Source organism: Protopterus annectens, chromosome 5.part1 (genome assembly GCF_019279795.1).
Source record: "Protopterus annectens isolate FY-2018-M chromosome 5.part1, PAN1.0, whole genome shotgun sequence".
Taxonomy (NCBI): Eukaryota; Metazoa; Chordata; order Ceratodontiformes; family Protopteridae; genus Protopterus; species Protopterus annectens.
In genome coordinates this window covers 614,291,915-614,310,653 of record NC_056736.1, presented here as the reverse complement: position 1 = coordinate 614,310,653, position 18,739 = coordinate 614,291,915, and the positions used below count along the sequence as shown (strand labels likewise).

The 18,739-nt window shown below is 39.4% G+C and overlaps 1 protein-coding gene across 7 annotated transcripts in view; it reads left to right on the top strand.

The window, feature by feature from the left end:
- Positions 1 to 18,739, top strand: part of FRY (FRY microtubule binding protein) — a 2,210,679-nt gene that overhangs the window by 1,776,802 nt on the left and 415,138 nt on the right. For all 7 annotated transcript variants that reach the window (XM_044073229.1, XM_044073230.1, XM_044073228.1 and 4 more), the window contains exons 41-42: positions 8,740 to 8,861; positions 15,862 to 16,049. In XM_044073229.1, coding sequence (XP_043929164.1) covers positions 8,740 to 8,861; positions 15,862 to 16,049 — 310 coding nt within the window. The remainder of the gene's footprint in view (positions 1 to 8,739; positions 8,862 to 15,861; positions 16,050 to 18,739) is intronic.

Sequence of the window (18,739 nt, the reverse complement as noted above, 5' to 3'; positions counted from 1 at the left end):
ATGCTGTATACAAGCATTCTATCATCTGCCCTGATTTTTCACAGTTCTTGTTTTGTATTTCGGAAAATGTTTTACCCATCTGATCAAACCTTAGGCTTCATGCCAGGAGTTTCAACATTGAAGAACACAATTGTTTATATGCCAGCCCCTTCAGTGCTATTGCTGATGGTACCACACCCATGATAATAGTACTGGAACTACCAATTACTCAGCAGATCTTAGAGATTGAATACACGAGTTTTCAGCAAATCACTCAGATCCCCAAACTGAATCTTGTCTGCTGAGTAAGGCTGCTGCAGCTTCCTCTGAAGAGTTCTTCCTGAAAAGAATACTGTTTTCTTGGTCTATGAGGAATACTCCCTAAAAGGTCTGCGGAAGGTAAGAGAGAAAATGAAGCACATAGATTCATCACTGGCTTCTCTGGTTGCAGGCCAAGTGAAGAGAAAGGAAGAAACTGCCCAGAATCATCTCCATCGGACTCCAAATTTTGAGTGTAAATTTGTGGAGTAGTTGCATATATAATACAAGAGAAAAGCAGTGGGCTACAGACCCTACCCCTTGCTTTGGAAGGAGGCTTTATCAGGTACGTAGCTTCATCCCACACATCCTGGATGGTTGACTTCTCAGTAAATATTTTCAAAGGTATTACCAAGGTGCCCTAGGAAAATGCAGACAAAACATCTGTAGTTCCTCATAAGGTAGAGTACATTTTTAACTCTCTAAGAATTTGCACAAGTTGGGAAGTGACTCCTTAACCTCATCCTTTTGTCTCAAAAGCAGCCCTGTATAAGGCTCATACACCCCGGAGCCCAGCTCTCTATCCCCCAGGGAGGGAATCCAGAACAGTGGAGGGACTGGTAAGTCTGTCTTCCAGGCTAACATGATCTCCTTATGGGGGTTGAACTACCTCATCCTATGACTTATTTTCAGAGGGAATTCTGTGATAAAATGCTCCATGTGGAGTTGAACCTCTAAAGGAAAGACTCAAGCCCCAACTCATTATCTCCTCAAACATGACTAACCTAATAGTCTGCATCCAGTATAATTTTGTTAAAGATGTGCCCAAAGTTCGGGGTCTGCCACTGCACTATACTGGCAATCCTGGCTCTATTTAACCAACTTTCTGAAGGATGCCATGGCAGCCTTCTTTGATTCCCCATTCTGTAGTCCTCACCTGTTTAATAGCAATAATGCCAAGAGGCACCTAAATGACATAGAGGACCAGGCAGACATCTTCATAGCTGTGGGAGTTCATTTAATCCTTCACAGTGCAGAAGAGTTAGTGCTGGATATGGTTCCACTTTAACCCACAGCAGTACTATCACAACAACACTAGAAGAGGTCAGTCTCAGCAGAAGTAATTCCAGCAGTGTTGCACACTTGGGGGATTTGGTAAACACTGCTTATCAGGAAGCCACTGCCATCTTCAGGGTAGACTGCATCCCTCCTAAAAGCTTCTCCAACTATTCATTTGGGGAATGCTTGTCCATCTACCTTCAGCAGTGGCTAAAAATCAACAAAGATAGGTGAATCAGTGACATAATATTATCTATAGGTTACAAATACTATGCCTCAGCATTACAACCCCCTACCCCACTACCATTGTCAAGTATCCTACAACATCAGAAATCCATGTAAAGGATAGAAGTACTAAGTCTCTTGCTAAGAGAAGTGAACCAAGAAGTCCCACCAGGCAAGAATATATTTTTAGTGCCAAAGAAAATAAAGTATATCAGCACCATACAAAAGTTTTAGCAGCCTGAATTAACATATCCATAACCAAAGCTTTGGAATGATTTCTGTGCAAAGTATTCTACTCTGTCCACCTCCAGGTTGTTTATCTTCACATAAGAATCATCAAGGACACATGATAGAAACTGTATTTCAGGTTCAAAGCCAGTCATTATTGGCCCAGAAGCCTGCTATTACATCTCACCACAGCACCCAGGGTGTTCACCAAATGTACAGTAATAGTAGTATCTGATCAGAGACTGTAAGTGGTCAGCGTCTTCCCAGATCTGGATGACTGGCTATTTAATGCAGACTCCTCGGACAGTTATAACATCTCACCAGAGACAGCAGCTGTTCAGGGTCTTTGCAAATCTAGATGACCACTCCACCTTCCTTGGTCATGTTAGTCCAGAACAAGAAGTTCATGTTCAAGTTGTTCACATTTCTCAGAATCATAATCAGCCTGTTTGAACCACTGACACCCCAGTATGCAGAACACTTCTACTTCCTGAAAGTATGACAGTCACTACTGCAGGGCTTACTGTCACCCATCAGCCACTGCAGAGACCTGTCTCAAAATCTTGAGAAAATGTTTGGGTTACCACATGCCAGGCAGCATATGAGAGTTTTACACTGGACTGTGTGATTAGAGGAAAGCAGAGAAAATCAACCACTTTCTCAAGTAATGTTACTCACCAATGCATGTACATCACAGCTCAGGTAATGGCTGCAGTCAGGCAACCTTGTTGTTGTCGACTCTTTCAAAGTACCTTCCCTTACATGGATATTTACTACAAGTGTCGCCCCTGGGTGGGGGCAGTACAAATTGCCAGGGGGCAGTACAAATTGTAGATGGTGCAGGGTATGTGGACCTCATCAGATTTGCAGACCCATGCCAGTGTGCAAGAAATAACAGTGTTGCTCCTCACCTAGCAGGGTTTTCAAGGCGGCATTCATCAGAGATCCATTACTATTCATAAAACCACGTGGCAGTAATCTTGTATAGTAAGAGAGTTAAAGACATGCAGTCTTACCTGCTGTGCAGGGAAGTCATGTAACTCCAAGGGCTGGTAACCAGCAACTACTTCCAGGTGGCAGCACATGCCTTGGGTGAAGCCATTTCTCTGCTGGATAAACTCAGAAGGAGCCTTCTGCTTTCCAGTCATTGGTCTGTTAGTCCTACAATAGCAAAGACATTCTTTCTCAAGTGGAGGATTCCAGTCCTCAACAAAAGTGAATTGCCATTAGTAATGCTCCCTTGTCTGTCCCCTGTACCATTTCTCAAAAGTTGCACTCATAGTACTATAGCCTCTTGGTCTCCTGTTTTTTTTTCTCACCCCTCACCCAATAGCCAAATGCATACAGAACATGAAAGCATATCATGTCAAGATGATCCTTATTGCCAACTTCTGGCCACATCAGTCCTGGTTTCCTGTCCTACTGCTACACACAAAGGACGGCCTGCTCCATCTCATATCCTTTATAAACTTCAGAAGGTAGTTTTCATCTTCATTCTTTTCCAGGAACCCTTCATTTGGAGAACAAACAAGGATAAATGGGTGGATTTCTACAAATGGGCAGAAGCTGAGGATGTGATACTTTTAATGATGTCAGTCCCCCATGATTCTGTAATAGGTGCCTAGAGAGGAGTTGTGGTACTGTATGAGGAAGTCGGGAGTGTCAGAGAAGTATGGAAGAGTGGTACAGGATATGTACGAGGGTAGTGTTACAGTGGTGAGGTCTGCGGTGGGAGTGACAGATGCGTTTAAGGTGGAGGTGGGATTACATCAAGGATCAGCTCTGAGCCCTTTCTTATTTGCAATGGTGATGGACAGGTTGACAGACGAGATCAGACAGGAGTCCCCGTGGACTTTGATGTTTGCAGATGACATTGTGATCTGTAGTGAGAGTAGGGAACAGGTGGAGGAGACCCTGGAGAGGTGGAGATATGCTCTAGAGAGAATAGGAATGAAGGTCAGCAGGACTAAGACAGAATATATGTGTGTGAATGAGAGGGAGGACAGAGGAATGGTGAGGATGCAGGGAGTAGAGGTGGCGAAAGTGAATGAGTTTAAGTACTTGGGATCAACAGTTCAGAGTAATGGTGAGTGTGGAAGAGAGGTGAAGAAGAGAGTACAGGCAGGATGGAGTGGGTGGAGAAGAGTGTCAGGAGTGATTTGTGACAGACGAGTACCAGTAAGAGTGAAAGGGAAGGTCTACAAGAGGGTAGTGAGACCAGCTATGTTATACAGGTTGGAGACAGTGACATTGACGAAAAGGCAGGAGTCAGAGCTTGACGTGGCAGAGCTGAAGATGTTAAGATTTGCACTGGGTGTGACGAGGATGGACAGGATTAGGAATAAGTATATTAGAGAGTCAGCAAAGGTTGGGAGGTTTGGAGACAAAGCCAGAGAGGCAAGATTACGTTGGTTTGGACATGTGCCGAGGAGGGATGCAGAGTATATTGGGAAAAAGATGCTAAGGATGAAGCTGCCAGGTAACAGGAAAAGAGGGAGGCCTAAGATAAGGTTTATGGATGTGGTGAGAGAGGACATGCAGGCGGTTGGTGTGACAGAGCAAGATGCAGAGGACAGGAAGAAATGGAAACAGATGATCCACTGTGGTGACCCCTAACGGGAGCAGCCGAAAGAAGAAGAAGAAGATTCCATCAGTAAAGTGTACATGATTGCAATCTCCAACTTCAGCTCTGTTTTTTAGTCACCATCTCTGGCTTCTTATAAAGCAAGCAAGGCCTTTCAAAAAGGAACTTTCCACCTGGGGCCTCTGATCAGGGATGTTATTCTACTGTGGGATTTATACTCCATTCTAAAATGCCTGTTTTTGGTCTGGTAGCCTCAATAGCTCAGTAGACCTCATATTCCTAACTTAGATTACTCTTTTTCTGGTAGCAGTCATCTCAGATAAGAGAATTTCTGAGTTAGAGGCATTGTTGGTAAAATCTCTCTACTTAATATTCATCAAAAGAAAGAGTGGTGCTACGGCCTAATCTCTGCTTTATGCCTAATGTAACTGCAGAATGTAACCTAATCCATAGTATTAATTTATCAGTTTTCTGCCATTCATATTCCAATAAAGTGGAATACTTGCTCCTGTCTATGGGTGTAAACAGATAGCTTAAGTCCTGTCTGGACAAACTAAGTCCTTCTATACCATGACCAATTAATAATCAGTTAAGCATTTCAGAGAATCAGAACAGAAATTTCTATGGTTACGCATTTTAGATGACTGACAAATCTTTTACGTTAAAAAGGCCAAATCCTTACTAGCTATGCCGACTTCAATGCTTTTCTGATTAAAATGCATAAATAAGATGACATTCTCACCATAACCAAGTGGTCTTCACTAAGTACCTTCAGCAGACACCATTAACTGGACATTATTTCCATAGGACAATCTGCCTCTGAAACGAATACCAGAAAAAGGGATGTTGCCATGATCAGCTGTGCCAATAAGAATTTGCTATGGGCTCTTTGTTCTGCTGGTTGTCAAAGATGAGACAGTTGTTATCAGATACAAAAGTTATGTGCTCACAATAAGGAGAGTATCTAGAAGAAGTAGGTCCAACATTTTTCCGCCGTCCATTTGCGTGGGTAGAGTCTTTCTGTTTTCCTGTTCCTCCTTCTCACCTTGTCTTGTAATTATGATGCATTTTATGTAAGAGGAAAAGAGGTGCATGACTATATTGGAGGGTGGAGCCAATTAAGCAACCTGAGAAGGCTTTATCAGCCAAGTGGTCCTAAAACCCATAGCATATAGTCCCACTGAATATAAAAGATGAACCTACAGATTTGTCATTATAGTGAGTATATAACTTTTGCATGTAGAATATGTGTGGGGTTTGGGTATGATAAATCAAATACATTGTACACTGAAATGAGTTGTGTGATAAGTAGTAATGGAGTTGTAGCTGACTCATGTAGCTTCCACCACTGTCCCTCTAGCAATCTTATGTCCCTCAAATGTTATTTGAGGAGCAAAAAAAAAAAAAAGGCCGTTCCTATCTGGCTGATGTTCCTCAAATTAGGAGCCCACAAGGTCCCGTTTCCACACCCCTCAACTCTCAAGTTAAGAAACAAAAAAAAAATGGACTGCTTCTTTTGTTTTTACAACTGTAGCATGCCACTTGCTAAATCTGTAGCAAGTGGCGTCCCACAACTTATACCAAACATGAAACATGAAGCACTGAAGTGCTTCAGTACTTAACTACTGAAATTCATTTCTGTACTCACATTCAGAAGTGCCAATACATTGATGAGTATGCAGTACACATTGATTGGCATCTCCTGATCATGGCCCCTATCAACTTGCACCTGGACCACTGCCCCTTCACCAATCCTAGTTATGCTACTGAGTGACAAAATCAAGCTCCGTAATCTTACACTTAAAGGTAATTCCTGTATCACCCAAACTGGACCACTAGTTAGTAATGTATCTGTTGTTAGTCACTTTTTCCTGTTTATTTCAGTGGGATATGTACTGAATAGGGGCGTATTATGTAGTTTCTTTATGTTTTATTAACATCTGTCTCCTTGTGCCTTTTTGCTGTAGTTGTGGGGTGATATTTTGACATACATGGTTAAGGTGTCAGGTAAATTTTTGGTTATTAATCTGCTGCTATAGTGAAAGTTATGTTAGGACATGTTAGTTATAGTCTGGCTGTTGGTGTAGATGGCCAAGGTTATGAGCTATAGTTCCTGTGGTGTACGGTTTTATTCCCTCAGTCCTCATTTTCCAGCTGTGTGACCCTGAGCAAATCTTTTAACCAGACATTGCCCTGGGCCTTCCTGGCTAACAAATAGGTATTACTATTATTATTATTATTATTATATAGTTTACTTATGTTTTGGATAACTTAATTCTATTTAATTTAGTCCTCTAAAACTGAGTGCAGTTTCCTTTTAGTGCTGTTTTCTGATCAGATGGTTATTGTTCTATTTCATTTTTTTAACTAGTTCTTGTTATTTTTTATCTAAGACCAGATTTCTGTTCTAAGGTTTGATTTAGTTGGAAGTAATTGTTTGGTGTGAAGTCATCTTACTTTTAGGGCAAACATTTTTTTATGCTAGCTGGGCTGAGATGGGTTTTAGAATAGTATTTCTGATGATTAGAAACATTAGAACAATACTACACAAATAATAATTGGAACCAAAAGATGACTAGCTGTATACTCATTTAAGTAGACACACTTAAAAGTTCTTACCAGACTTTACTGCTGTATAACAGTGCTCACCTCCTAAATTCAACATGGCTGTACATAACCACTCTGGTGTAAATTTCTGTCTACTCATCCAGTCATACAAACTAACCTTAAAGGTAATAAAGTAGTACTTTGTTTCACCTGAAGTGCTAACATATTCCATGGGATGGAAATATGTTAAGAACCTATCCCTCCGATGAATCCTGCATCTCTGCCAGTGTTGAATTAGGTCCCCATTGTGGGATTTTGGGCCCCCATTCTGGGTATTTTTATACCCACTGCTTTCGCAAAGAAACAGGCGAGCAAATAAGAATGTTTTTTTCATGACTTGGAAAGAGAGACAGACATTATCCTGAAACACATTGTACACTGTCTTTCTGTTTTTCTTTTGGCTTTTCCCGGTTAGGGATCGCCACAGCAAAACTCCGGTCTGCTAATGATTGGCTGTGAATTTTTATGGTGTCACACACATTGTAAGCTACTGACTACAAAAAGAGTCTTGCAATTCTGTCAGGATACTTGAAAGGACTTAATGTCTTTATTTATTTATGTATTTGTTAGAATTTTTGGGGCCTTTCCAACTGAGCAATATACTTGGGGATTTCTATATAGCAAAGATGGCATGCTAGTCAATGATGGGTTTAAATAGAGAAGAGTACAGTTGTAGGATGACTTCTATGAATCTTAGTTATTCCCTTGGAAATTAACTGGGCCAGATAGAAATATTTCCTCACTATGACGGAAACAAGATGATTAAATAAGAGAGAACATTCCACATAAGTACCTAGGTCTCTAATGGCCATAACTGTCTGAAGAGTAGTGCCATTTATAGCATATATGTGAGGGTAACTCTTTTGCAGAATGTTAATACACTGCACTTTTTTGAATTTATCTTGAGACCACTTATACACTATACCACTAGTTTATTTGATACATGTGTGTCCCAGCTCTTTCTGAAGCCATTTAGTATCAGTGGATGAGTGGATAATAGTGCTTTGGTCAAACACATTTCTTGGAAAGTGACTTTGATGTCTGCAGAATAAATGCTTAACAGGAGAGGGCCCAGAACGGACCCCTTTGGTAACCCACTAATTACACTTTTATATTCAGAAAGGGTAACACCTCTCACAGCATGGGATTTGTTGGATATCTAAATTGCAATCCAGAGCATAACAGAGGGGTTTACCTTAAATTGATTTAGTTTTTCAACAATACCAGCATGGGGATACTGCAAGAAATCTTGGTCAGGTTGAGATAAGCTGTATGCATAGACTGATCAGTCTCCATAACTTCTGCAACCTTTCCAAAGGCATTTACTGTGTTCCAGTGACAGGACCTACTCTTCACAAACGCAAAATGGCTACAGTCATCATCAGTTAAGTTGTCTATGTCAGCATAAATGAGTTCTGTGATACATTCCATGGCTTTTAATATAGGGCTGATTAGGCTTATGAGCCTATAGTTATATGGTTCGGCAGAGGGACCGAACTTGTGTAGGGGAATCACGGTAGCTGTTTTGCAAGGATCAAATGCAAACTCTCTGGAGAGGTTGAGGTGGAATAATTTAGTAGAGCCTGAGATGGCACATATTTGGCATTGTTGAGAATGTAGCTTGGTATGTTGTCTGGTCCCATGGAGATCTTATGATGCACATAGGATGTACATATTGTGTTACATGGTTGAGTCATAGAGTAAATATATGTATTATGGGTATTTATCTTAAACATTGTTGAATGTAAATGAAAAATTGTGTTATTTCCTTTTACATTTTTTATTTTTGTTAATATTAGGTCATATGGTCCTCTGTGGTACTATGAAGATATCACACCAAAGAACCAGAATGCCAAGAGTGCTGAACATTTGTCCAATTTTCTTCATCATGTTGTGTCTGTGTTTAAAGATTCAAAATCAGGTATGGTGTATATGGATTCTTCATTCCTTTTCTGATACTTGCTTTACCCTCTTGGGAATTAAGGGGGATTTAAAGTCTGTGCTGGTGATGGATGGTGTTCCACTGAAGGACAAACACACACACACACATGCGTACACACACACACACACACACACACACACACACACACACACACACACATGCGCACACACACACACACACAGACATGCATGCGCACACACACACACACACATGCGCGCACACACACACACACACACACAGACACACACACACACACACACACACACACACACACACACACACACACACACACTCTCTCTCTCTCTCACAGGCACATTTTACAGGATTGCTAATTCAGCCATTAGCAAGTCTTTAACATGTGGGAGGAAATCAGAGGCATCAACAAAACCTACACAGACAGGGGAAGGACAGGCAGACTTCTGAATAGTTGATCTCCCTACTGGAAACAAAACATGAGTACCAAGGAAAAAGCATTTGTTGTTTGTTACTTGTGGTATTTAACAAGTGCATATTTTGAGAAAATTCATTTACTGACCTAATGTCTTATTGTTTTCTTCCAGCTATACTTTCAGAATACCGTTGTTAATGCCTAATACATTAACAATACTTTGCTTTCAGAAATTATTACATAAGTTAAGGAAGCTGTTCAAACAATTCCAGGTATACTATGTAATGCCTAAGCCCTGCATAACAAAGTGTTTAGATACAGGAGCATCCAGTCAGTAAGGGGGCCTTTACTGTATGTATCATTCAGTGTGCATTCCCAGCTGATTTATTTCTTCTTGGAGTACTGTCTCTGCCAGTTTTATAATGTATTCCAACTTACTAGAAGATTGCTCTTTGTACAAAATGCAATGTGAACTACATAGAACTCTTTATGACATTACATCAGGAAGGCTTTTCGTGTAGTCTTGTACATTTCCTAATGAAATCTATGTATTCCTGTGGAATTTTCCCCTAAAATACACACACACACATGTGCATGTGTATGTAGAAATGTACACAGACACTCTCATCTGTCCATCCATGAAACAGAACTCCAAGAGAATTAAACAACTAATCCGTTTTCTTTCTCATGTAGTGGTTATGTTTAAAGAATGAAAATCAGTTATGGAATATATAGTTTTAACTCACACATTTTTTTTCTGATACCTGCTTTATTCTGCTTGGGGTCAAAGGTCAGAGTGTCTGACTTATTGAAGACACCTGTATGATGCCAGTTTCATTTATTCCTCAGTCAAGATACACTCTATTGTTTCTGTCTAGGGCAGGACCATGGCCTAGAAATTTCTTAAAGGAGCTCTTTATTGCTATCCTCCATTGTAAAAATGCCCTTTATGGGATTTGAGTTTCATGACGGACAGGTTTGCCCATCGCCTGTCTGAACCCACTGGTGCAGCGGCATTGAAGTTCATATCTTCAAAAACACTTTTCCTGGTGCCTATTGCTTGTCTTGTAGAACATTAAAACTTCAGGACCTTGTCCGTTGGCTACCAAATCTAGACTTTCACAAGGATGACGTCTCTTTTAGAACCAGTCAACATTTTGTCCTGAAAGTGGTGTCAAAGTCATTAATTTCATTTACTTGTACCTGGAATGCAGCATCCAGGATTGGCTGCCTATCCTCCTCCTCTTCAGGAAAAAAGGCCATAACCATGACACCTTATGCAGGCAGATACTCGTGCCTGCTGCCACAGCCAAAATGTCAGCACAGGAGGAGTTGTAGTGGGTCACATGGTATTCCATTGTGAAAGCTATTGACAGAGTCTTGACCAACTCCTCCTTCAGCCCAGACTCAGATAAGGCCAAAAGGCTGTTCAGCACCTGATCCACTACAGAATACAGGAAGTCAAATACATTTATGGTCTTTCAGCCGCAGTGGGTGCAGAAGACTCTTATACATCCTGTCCAAGGCTTTAGGTTTATTTTCTAGTGACGAGGTTACTAAATATTGGAGTCTCTGAGCCCTGTGTTGGACAGCGGTGAGTCCGCTGTAGGTACATAGAATGCTCGCTTGAAGCAGAAAGTGCTTCCTGCAGCATGTGATGAGATCCTTCATGGCAGATCCGTAGGACGAGATCGACTGCAGTCTCTTCCTCCTTCTTCCACAGATACTCATTTAATCATTTCTTGATGGACGGAATAGGAAGCCCTAGGTGAGTCCATAATGTATTTTATGAGCAATTCCCAAAAAGTGTGTTATCTTGTGGAGAGCTGCAGTGGAAATGTCTCTTTTCCTTTAAATGTAAGGTGATAACTCCTGGGTCCTGTGATGCTTCAGATCAAGCAGAAGGTGAAGGAGACCCTTTTACCACTTCAATTCATGGCTGGGTAGTCATGTGCATAGATAAGAGGCTTTTGGTTCGGCATGCAGTGAATGGGTACAGAGTATAGAATGACAGGAGGCTGGGTAGGCATGTGCATAGAAGAGAAACTTGTGGTTTGGCATGCATTGGATGGGCACAGCACATTGGTTGAGAGAAGACTGAGCAGGCATGTGCATAGATGAGAGGCTTGTGGTTCGGCATGCAGTGCATGGACACAGCATATTTGATGATAGGAGGCTGGGTAATCGTATGTATATATGAGAGGCTTGTGGTTCGGCATGTAGTGAATGAGTACAGAGTATTTGATGATAGGAAGCTAGCACTTAGAGATAAAGTACTTGAAAATATGCAAGAGGACCACAGCCACAGGAAGCCTAGGACCAATAAGAATAAAACTAAAAATGGATTTGGATACCTCGCAGCAGCATCTATTATTTTTAGTTACTGATTACAATGATTTGTTTTACAAATACCATAGACAAATGTAAAGGAGCTGTTTAAAACATTGGTAAGAAATTAATCCCCAAAGGTATGATTAAAGTGCCGGTGACATACCAATAGAAAACACAAACATTACAGTTGATGAGCGTGTAAGCAGGTGAATGTGAATCCTGCCATTTGGCATGGAATGGATGTTGAAACTTTTAGTACATTGGTAAGCTGTTCTAGCTTGTGTACAGCATCACAAGATGGTGGTTGCAAAGCCTTGACCCAAAACAGACATGACTATTCAATAATATAAAATGTCATGACATTAATTCCTAAACACACAATAACGTTTTGGACTGCAAAATGACAAAAGGAGATTTCAGCATTGCAACATTGTTTCCTGCATGGAATGCCTACTAATCATGAAAGAAAAGATTAACTATAAACAAAATAGTATCAGGGACGGAACATCCATGTCTCAGAACAGGTTGCAGTAGAACTTTACTCCATGAATAGAAAAAAGTCCGTCATAAGTCCATAACAAACTTCTCAGCTGTCCTACAGAATGAGTCTATACAGACTCTTGTGGAAGACTGCACATGACCTTTGTGATGACTAAGAAAAAACTGGCATTTCTTTTTCTGAAAAAGGTGCTATTTAGCAGCAGACAATTCCAGGTAACACAGAGAACCCATAAAAGTTAGTACAGCCTATTGATAAAAATGCATTAGCACAACAGTAGGCAGCTAAGTCCAACAACTAACTAGGAAGGTCAAGAAATATCATAAAAAAGTTCACAAATAAATTGTTAGTTTGATTGAGTGTTCTTATACATGCTTGAGACTATATTTCAAGCATCAGTGCTCAATGACATGAAGTTAATACCAAAAATAACTGCGACAAATCATACTCTTCATTTACCATGGCCCTAGAGAAATCAGGTGACTTAATTTTTAATTAGAGGCTTGCAAAAATAACTGCCTAGCAGACAATGAATGGGTGACCATGATGAGAAAAATGCCCATAGCTGAATGCATGGCCAAACCTATGCCAATAAATGGAAGGGTGACCAGATAGTATGCCCATAGCTGAATGCCCGATCAAACCTATGACAATAAATGGAAGAGGGACCAGATATATGCCAAGGGAAGGATGACAGCTTAGAGCCATACCAAGAATAGAAAGGTTCACCATAACAGTCCACCAGCTATGACAGATGGCCCTGCCTTCAGAGGGGTGTCATAAATGACACCTAATCAGATGGACAGCCATGAGTATTTCCAGAATTTGCTATCTATACCTGAGTCATTGGAAGCCTCCTAGAGGAAGACTGTGTTCAAGGAATCCTTTTTCTAGACTACTTTCTATGGGTCACTACACCAAGATGACCGGTCTTTAAAGATGTTCTGTTTATCATGCTGAGGTGATCCCTGCCTGTAAAAGCCGACATTCAAGGGGGAACAAAGTATTTTTGGCCTAAAATGCATGCTTATGGCAATTTCAGGGTGATGCCTTAAAGTACTAGCCCTTCAAAGTATGAAACTTTGTTAATCATTGCAGTTATATAGAAATAGGGCAACATATTTAGTCTTTACTGCTGAAGATTGTTATTTTTCATTACCGTAGATTTATTTTTACTGTTTACAAGCAGACCTATCATATGCACAATTATGAAGGGCTATTGTGTACATGAGTTGTGTGTGAGTTATATGTAACTTGATGTTGTTATAGTGTGTTCAGTAATGTGCCTCTGCTTTAGTAAGTGTTGCTATCACTAACCCTCAGACAAACTAAACCAACTTTGAACTGGTCCTGCTGATGCTGTGTTTGGCCTTGTGCATTTACCAGCCAAATTACAAACATTAAACAAACATGGAACCTATTACCTGCCTGGTGTGTCATTTTTTCTAATATGAATATTGTTTGTAACATATTTTTTAAACGCTGTTTTATTGGACAAATAGTCCTTGTCTTGCTATGACTGTGATTTGTGTTCACTGTTTAGTATATGGCTTGAATAAATGAGCAAGCACAATCAACAGTGGTGAATATGTAGGTGGAATTTACTGTTCTGTCTGCACAGTTTTTAAATTAGCACATTCATTTCCAAATGACTGAAAAGCATGACAATCTCACTCTTACTTTATAACTAGATCTTGCAGTCTGCAGCTGAATTGTTCTTGGAAGTGGACATGTTTTACATCAAGTTTTGTACATACAGCAGTTTCAAGCTGCATTACATCTAACATTCTCTAAAAATATATGGTTAAAATTAAGTTCTAAGTTAGCTATCTGTGGATATAAGAATATTTCCATCTCATGGAAATTTGCCATCTTGCACATATCACATAGCAATATTAACTCAAGCAAGATGAAGTTCCTGATAATTATGTCCACGCTACTAAATGTTTACATTACTAAAAACTGGTTAGATTAGTAAGTAACATTTACTGAGGTAATCCAATATTCCAAAAGATTTACTTTTTTGACAATCAATTCTTCAGCTAAAGATCCATGATTACTGATTTCAAAATCTAAAATATGACCGGCATGTACTTCACACCATTAAATCTACACACCAGAAGCTGGCCTCCCTTTATAGGATCAATGGATTCCTTACAGATACTGCAAGAAAAACTCTAGTTACCACCTTCTTGCTGCCAACTCTCTTATATGCTGCTCCTAGCCTAACAAACTTAATACTCAAAGAAAGAAATTCACCTCCTGCTCCAATAAAATAGCTAAATTTGCCACCAACCTCCCTCATACCATTGTCATAGCTTAAAGCTTATAGCTTATGGCTTGAACTGCACAACTACTTAACATTCACAGCTAACTAAAGCACAAACTCATTTATCATCCAGAAAAATGCCTTGCACTACAAAACTGATTACTTCCCTACTGTCCAACAAGGGACCTCCTTTCTAGTAACAAATTCTTACTACTCACGGATAAGTCAAACAATGTATGCAGGAGAACTTGTTCTTTTCCCAACACATTGCTAAACTCCGGAATAATATCCCCACACAAATAAAACCCTCCAAAAAACTTAGTACTTTTAAACCACTGCTTAAACATCTTAACCAGTCCTAGTCCTTCACATGCTCATTATCAGGTTAAGACTTTGTGCTCACCATACGGGACTCTCCAAATACTCTCCTTAAACAGAATTCTTTCAACCTCTCACTGAAATGTCAAAATAATTTTTATACATAACTGCTATCTGTACAATCCATTAAGTTCCACGTGGACTTTCTCTTTAGTAACTTCTGCCTCTGTAAAATCTAAGACTGTATAAATGTAACTACTGTATGTGTATAAATGTAAATAGAAATGTAACTACACTGTGTTTAACTGGAACAAAGTATAATGCAATGTAAACAAATGGAGCTTTTGTCACTGGGCCGCCGCTAAAAATGGATATTACCCAGTTGGACTTTCCCGGTAAACAAAAATAAATAGCAATAATAAAATATTAAAAAAATTGAGTTTTTAACTCACAAAGACTATTGTTAAATGTTCTCATTCTAAATTTCTCAATATTGACTAGTCTTTGATTAACTATATCTCTAATATCTCAGTCTTTAAGTTGTTACTTTCTCACCACCTGTTTTTATTTTTCTAGCCTGCCTGAAAAATATTTAAATTGCCTTTTATATAGTGTATATAGTTGTAACAGTTTGATGTGTGTCTTTCTATTTGTTTTCTATTTCTGTTTTGCATGTGTTCTTATAACAGAAGAAATGCAAATAAAATGTTTAGCAAAAACCTGCATTGCCTCCATATACCTCAGTGCAAATGTTGCAGCTTACAGGACCAACCATACTTTGTTCAGAAGCCAATGTGTTAAATGACAAAACATATTTGCAGATGAGACTGTCTAGTGACTTTTTCCCACAATCCCAAGATAGTTAATTCTTCAGACAGCTAAATAATTTTGTAATTGCATCATGTAGCCTGAAATTTCAAGTAGTACTTTCTATACTTCAAAACAACTGAATACATTGTAGTCAAAATGTACATATTGAAACAGATAGCTTTCTTTGATGGAATTATTGCTTTACTGAAATTCTGCATCTTTGTTGCATTTGATGATTTACTTTGTATTTCTTATTCTTAGCAGTCACATGCATCTTCCGTCAGAAATATTAGTTTACTAATATTTATTATGCTTTATCAGATGTACATATAATAAAAAGACTAACTTCTCTTTTGTTCTATAGGTCTCCATTTGGAACAACAGCTCAGTGAGGTGGCCCTGCAGACAGCACTGTCAAGTTCTTCCAGGCACTATGCAGGCCGTTGTTTTCAGATATTCAGGGCCTTGAAGTGTCCGTTGTCTGCACATGCCTTGTCAGACCTGCTATCACGGCTGGTGGAAGTTATAGGAGAGTATGGTGATGAAGTGCAGGTAGGTGACCATTACAGGTACATTCTTACTTCCCAAGAGGGGTGTGCAGTGATTTAAATCTGACCATATGCAGAGAAAAGACAAACATAAAGAAGAATCATTAGCATTTTATTTTCAGTGCTATGCTAATAACAGCTATATTTTTCCTTGCAAATTAAATCAGTATAGTACAATGTAGTACTGTTTAGCAGCAACGCTCAGAGGGTGAAGGCTACAATGTACTTTATCCTGTAGACATTAGCATAAGTCTCCCATTTTTCATTTGCAAATTGTACTGCTCTGAGCAGATGGTGTTCTTGGATTGTTCCTCAAAACATGCAGCTGTACCTAGTGGGATTATCTGTTTATAAAAAAATTCTAATTGATCTTGCCAAATTCTGTCTTTGTATCTGTAGTAGCCTACAGACCCCAAATCTTATGAAATGTGATATATCTTTGGGAGGTTTATTAAAATGCAACATTTTTAAAGTTCTTTCATGCCCAGTCATGCCTCTCAACTTTCTTGATTTTCACAGAATGTCTACATTTTGCTTCATATTTTTGGTCTATGCCTCATATAATTTGTGGTTTTCTGGCAAATCATTGAGGACTGAAATCACTAAATAATGACACACATTTGTTTCAGACTTCATACACTTCATACCCAATAAAAAATGCATGCTAGCAAAAGACATGTTATTCTGACAAACTCTTAAGTTGGTAAGAGCAACATTTAAAAATTGTCATTATTTCTGGGCCTTTGCCCCCCGCCCCATTATTTTTGGCTTTATCAAGAATTAGTCAACTTAGAGGTTGAGAGGTATGACTCTAGTGCAACTTTCAGATAACAGACACATCCCAGTGTCCTTCTCTGCTCAGAGTAGCACAGTCTACAAGTAGAGGCTGGAGTGATTGTACCCATGACTACAGGATGAAGCTCATTAACAGTTAATAGATTTAACTTTGTGATAAACTACCAGACTGTAGTGAGATTCTGCCCAGTTTTTAAAATGCAAACATGATAAACACCACACTATAGAAATGCATTTTGTATTTCTGTTTCTTATTTCCATTATTAGGGGGCTAATGTGTGGTGACTAACATCACATACCCACACCGAGCAAATCTGACCATGGAAAGGCCATAGTGTAAGTAGTTTGAGGAAACTGGTTAAGACGGGAGCATGCATGAAGCACTAGTAATACTGAATTTTTTTCAGGTTTTTAAGCACTGTCTCTCTTCTTCCAGAACTGAAGTTATACCATTAATTCTTATTTCAGGGCACTGGAGCAGTGACTTTTAAGAATGCTAGACTATGCCATGACCTGAATGTAAAAACTTTGCAGTATAGGTTTATTAATTATTGCCAATTTCTTTAGTAGTCTGTCAAGGGACTGTAGAGTAACAGCAAGACATTTAGTTAATTATCATTTGGAATAAAACAGTTTAGTAATGATAGTAATTAACAAACACTAATCACACTTACTATTTATTTAATTACACTTATACCTTCTATACACTATGCATGCCATTAAGACAAATTGTAAGGGGGCGCTGGCACCCCACCTGTAAGAAATAGGTGGGGGATTAAGTGCTTTGCAAATGATACTAGGAAGAATATGTTTAGCATATACTATTGAACAGAGGACACTTTAAAAAAGCTATATTTGTACAGTACTCATAAAACAGGAAAGGGGCATGGTCCAGCACTATTAACAATAACCCCTGTAAATACTTGAAATGTTTCAAGAAGGCCAGTTCTCTATGGCAAGCTCTGTATGTACATAATGCGATGGGACTAGATCCTGAGCAGAAATATCTGTTGCTCTTAACCAGCAAAATATAGTAGATAGCTCAAATGGCAATCATCTAAGTCCTTGATGTACGATTTGTGGTTCCCCTGCACCCTAGTGGCAGGAGTGTGCACTTGGAACTCTGATCGAAGACTGGTGGAACGGGGCTCAGTTTTTAGCTTTTTATTGGTTAATTTGTTTAAATCAGTTTGCTCATTTGCTACTGTTATATTAAAAAAAATACACTTTATGCATCACCGCTTAGCTAGGGTAAACTATTCCTGGCGCCATAAAGTTTGCTCTTCAAATTTTCCCTTAGAACTAGCCAGTTTTTTAGTTTCAGCACTCAAATCTGTTTCTTTGAGCTCAGCACTTGTTCATAACTTGTTGTAAGCACTAAATAAGCTACAAATTACTAGAGCACTCAACTTTCCTCACTTGTTTAGAGGAAAACAGTTTTTAGTACTTAATAAATAAGCACCTATCCAGGCATGTCTAAGGGTCAGCTCCCAGTGTTTTCTCCTCTCTAGCTGACTAATCCGGGCATCTTGGGGCAATACAGCAATTGCCTCATGTACACAGACAAATATCTCCTCCTCCTACCACCCAGCAGTACAACCTGTGAGAGATGCAGTTATATAGCCAAACTGGAAGCAAAGGTCTCTTCACCCAAGACTGGACTAGACAGTCAAGAAAAGGTAAACACTTGCACCACACTACATTCATCACATAGTCCCTCAAAACCTACACCACCAAAACACATACATAGCAGCACAAAACACAGACCTACATTCGCGAAGGCTCTCATTAAAAATTTCCTCAAGCAACAGAGACCTCCAAAGCAGAAACACATGCAACCTCCACCCAGACCTCCCAACTGCCCCAAATCACTAATTTTTACTGAGTTTTGGGGTCCAA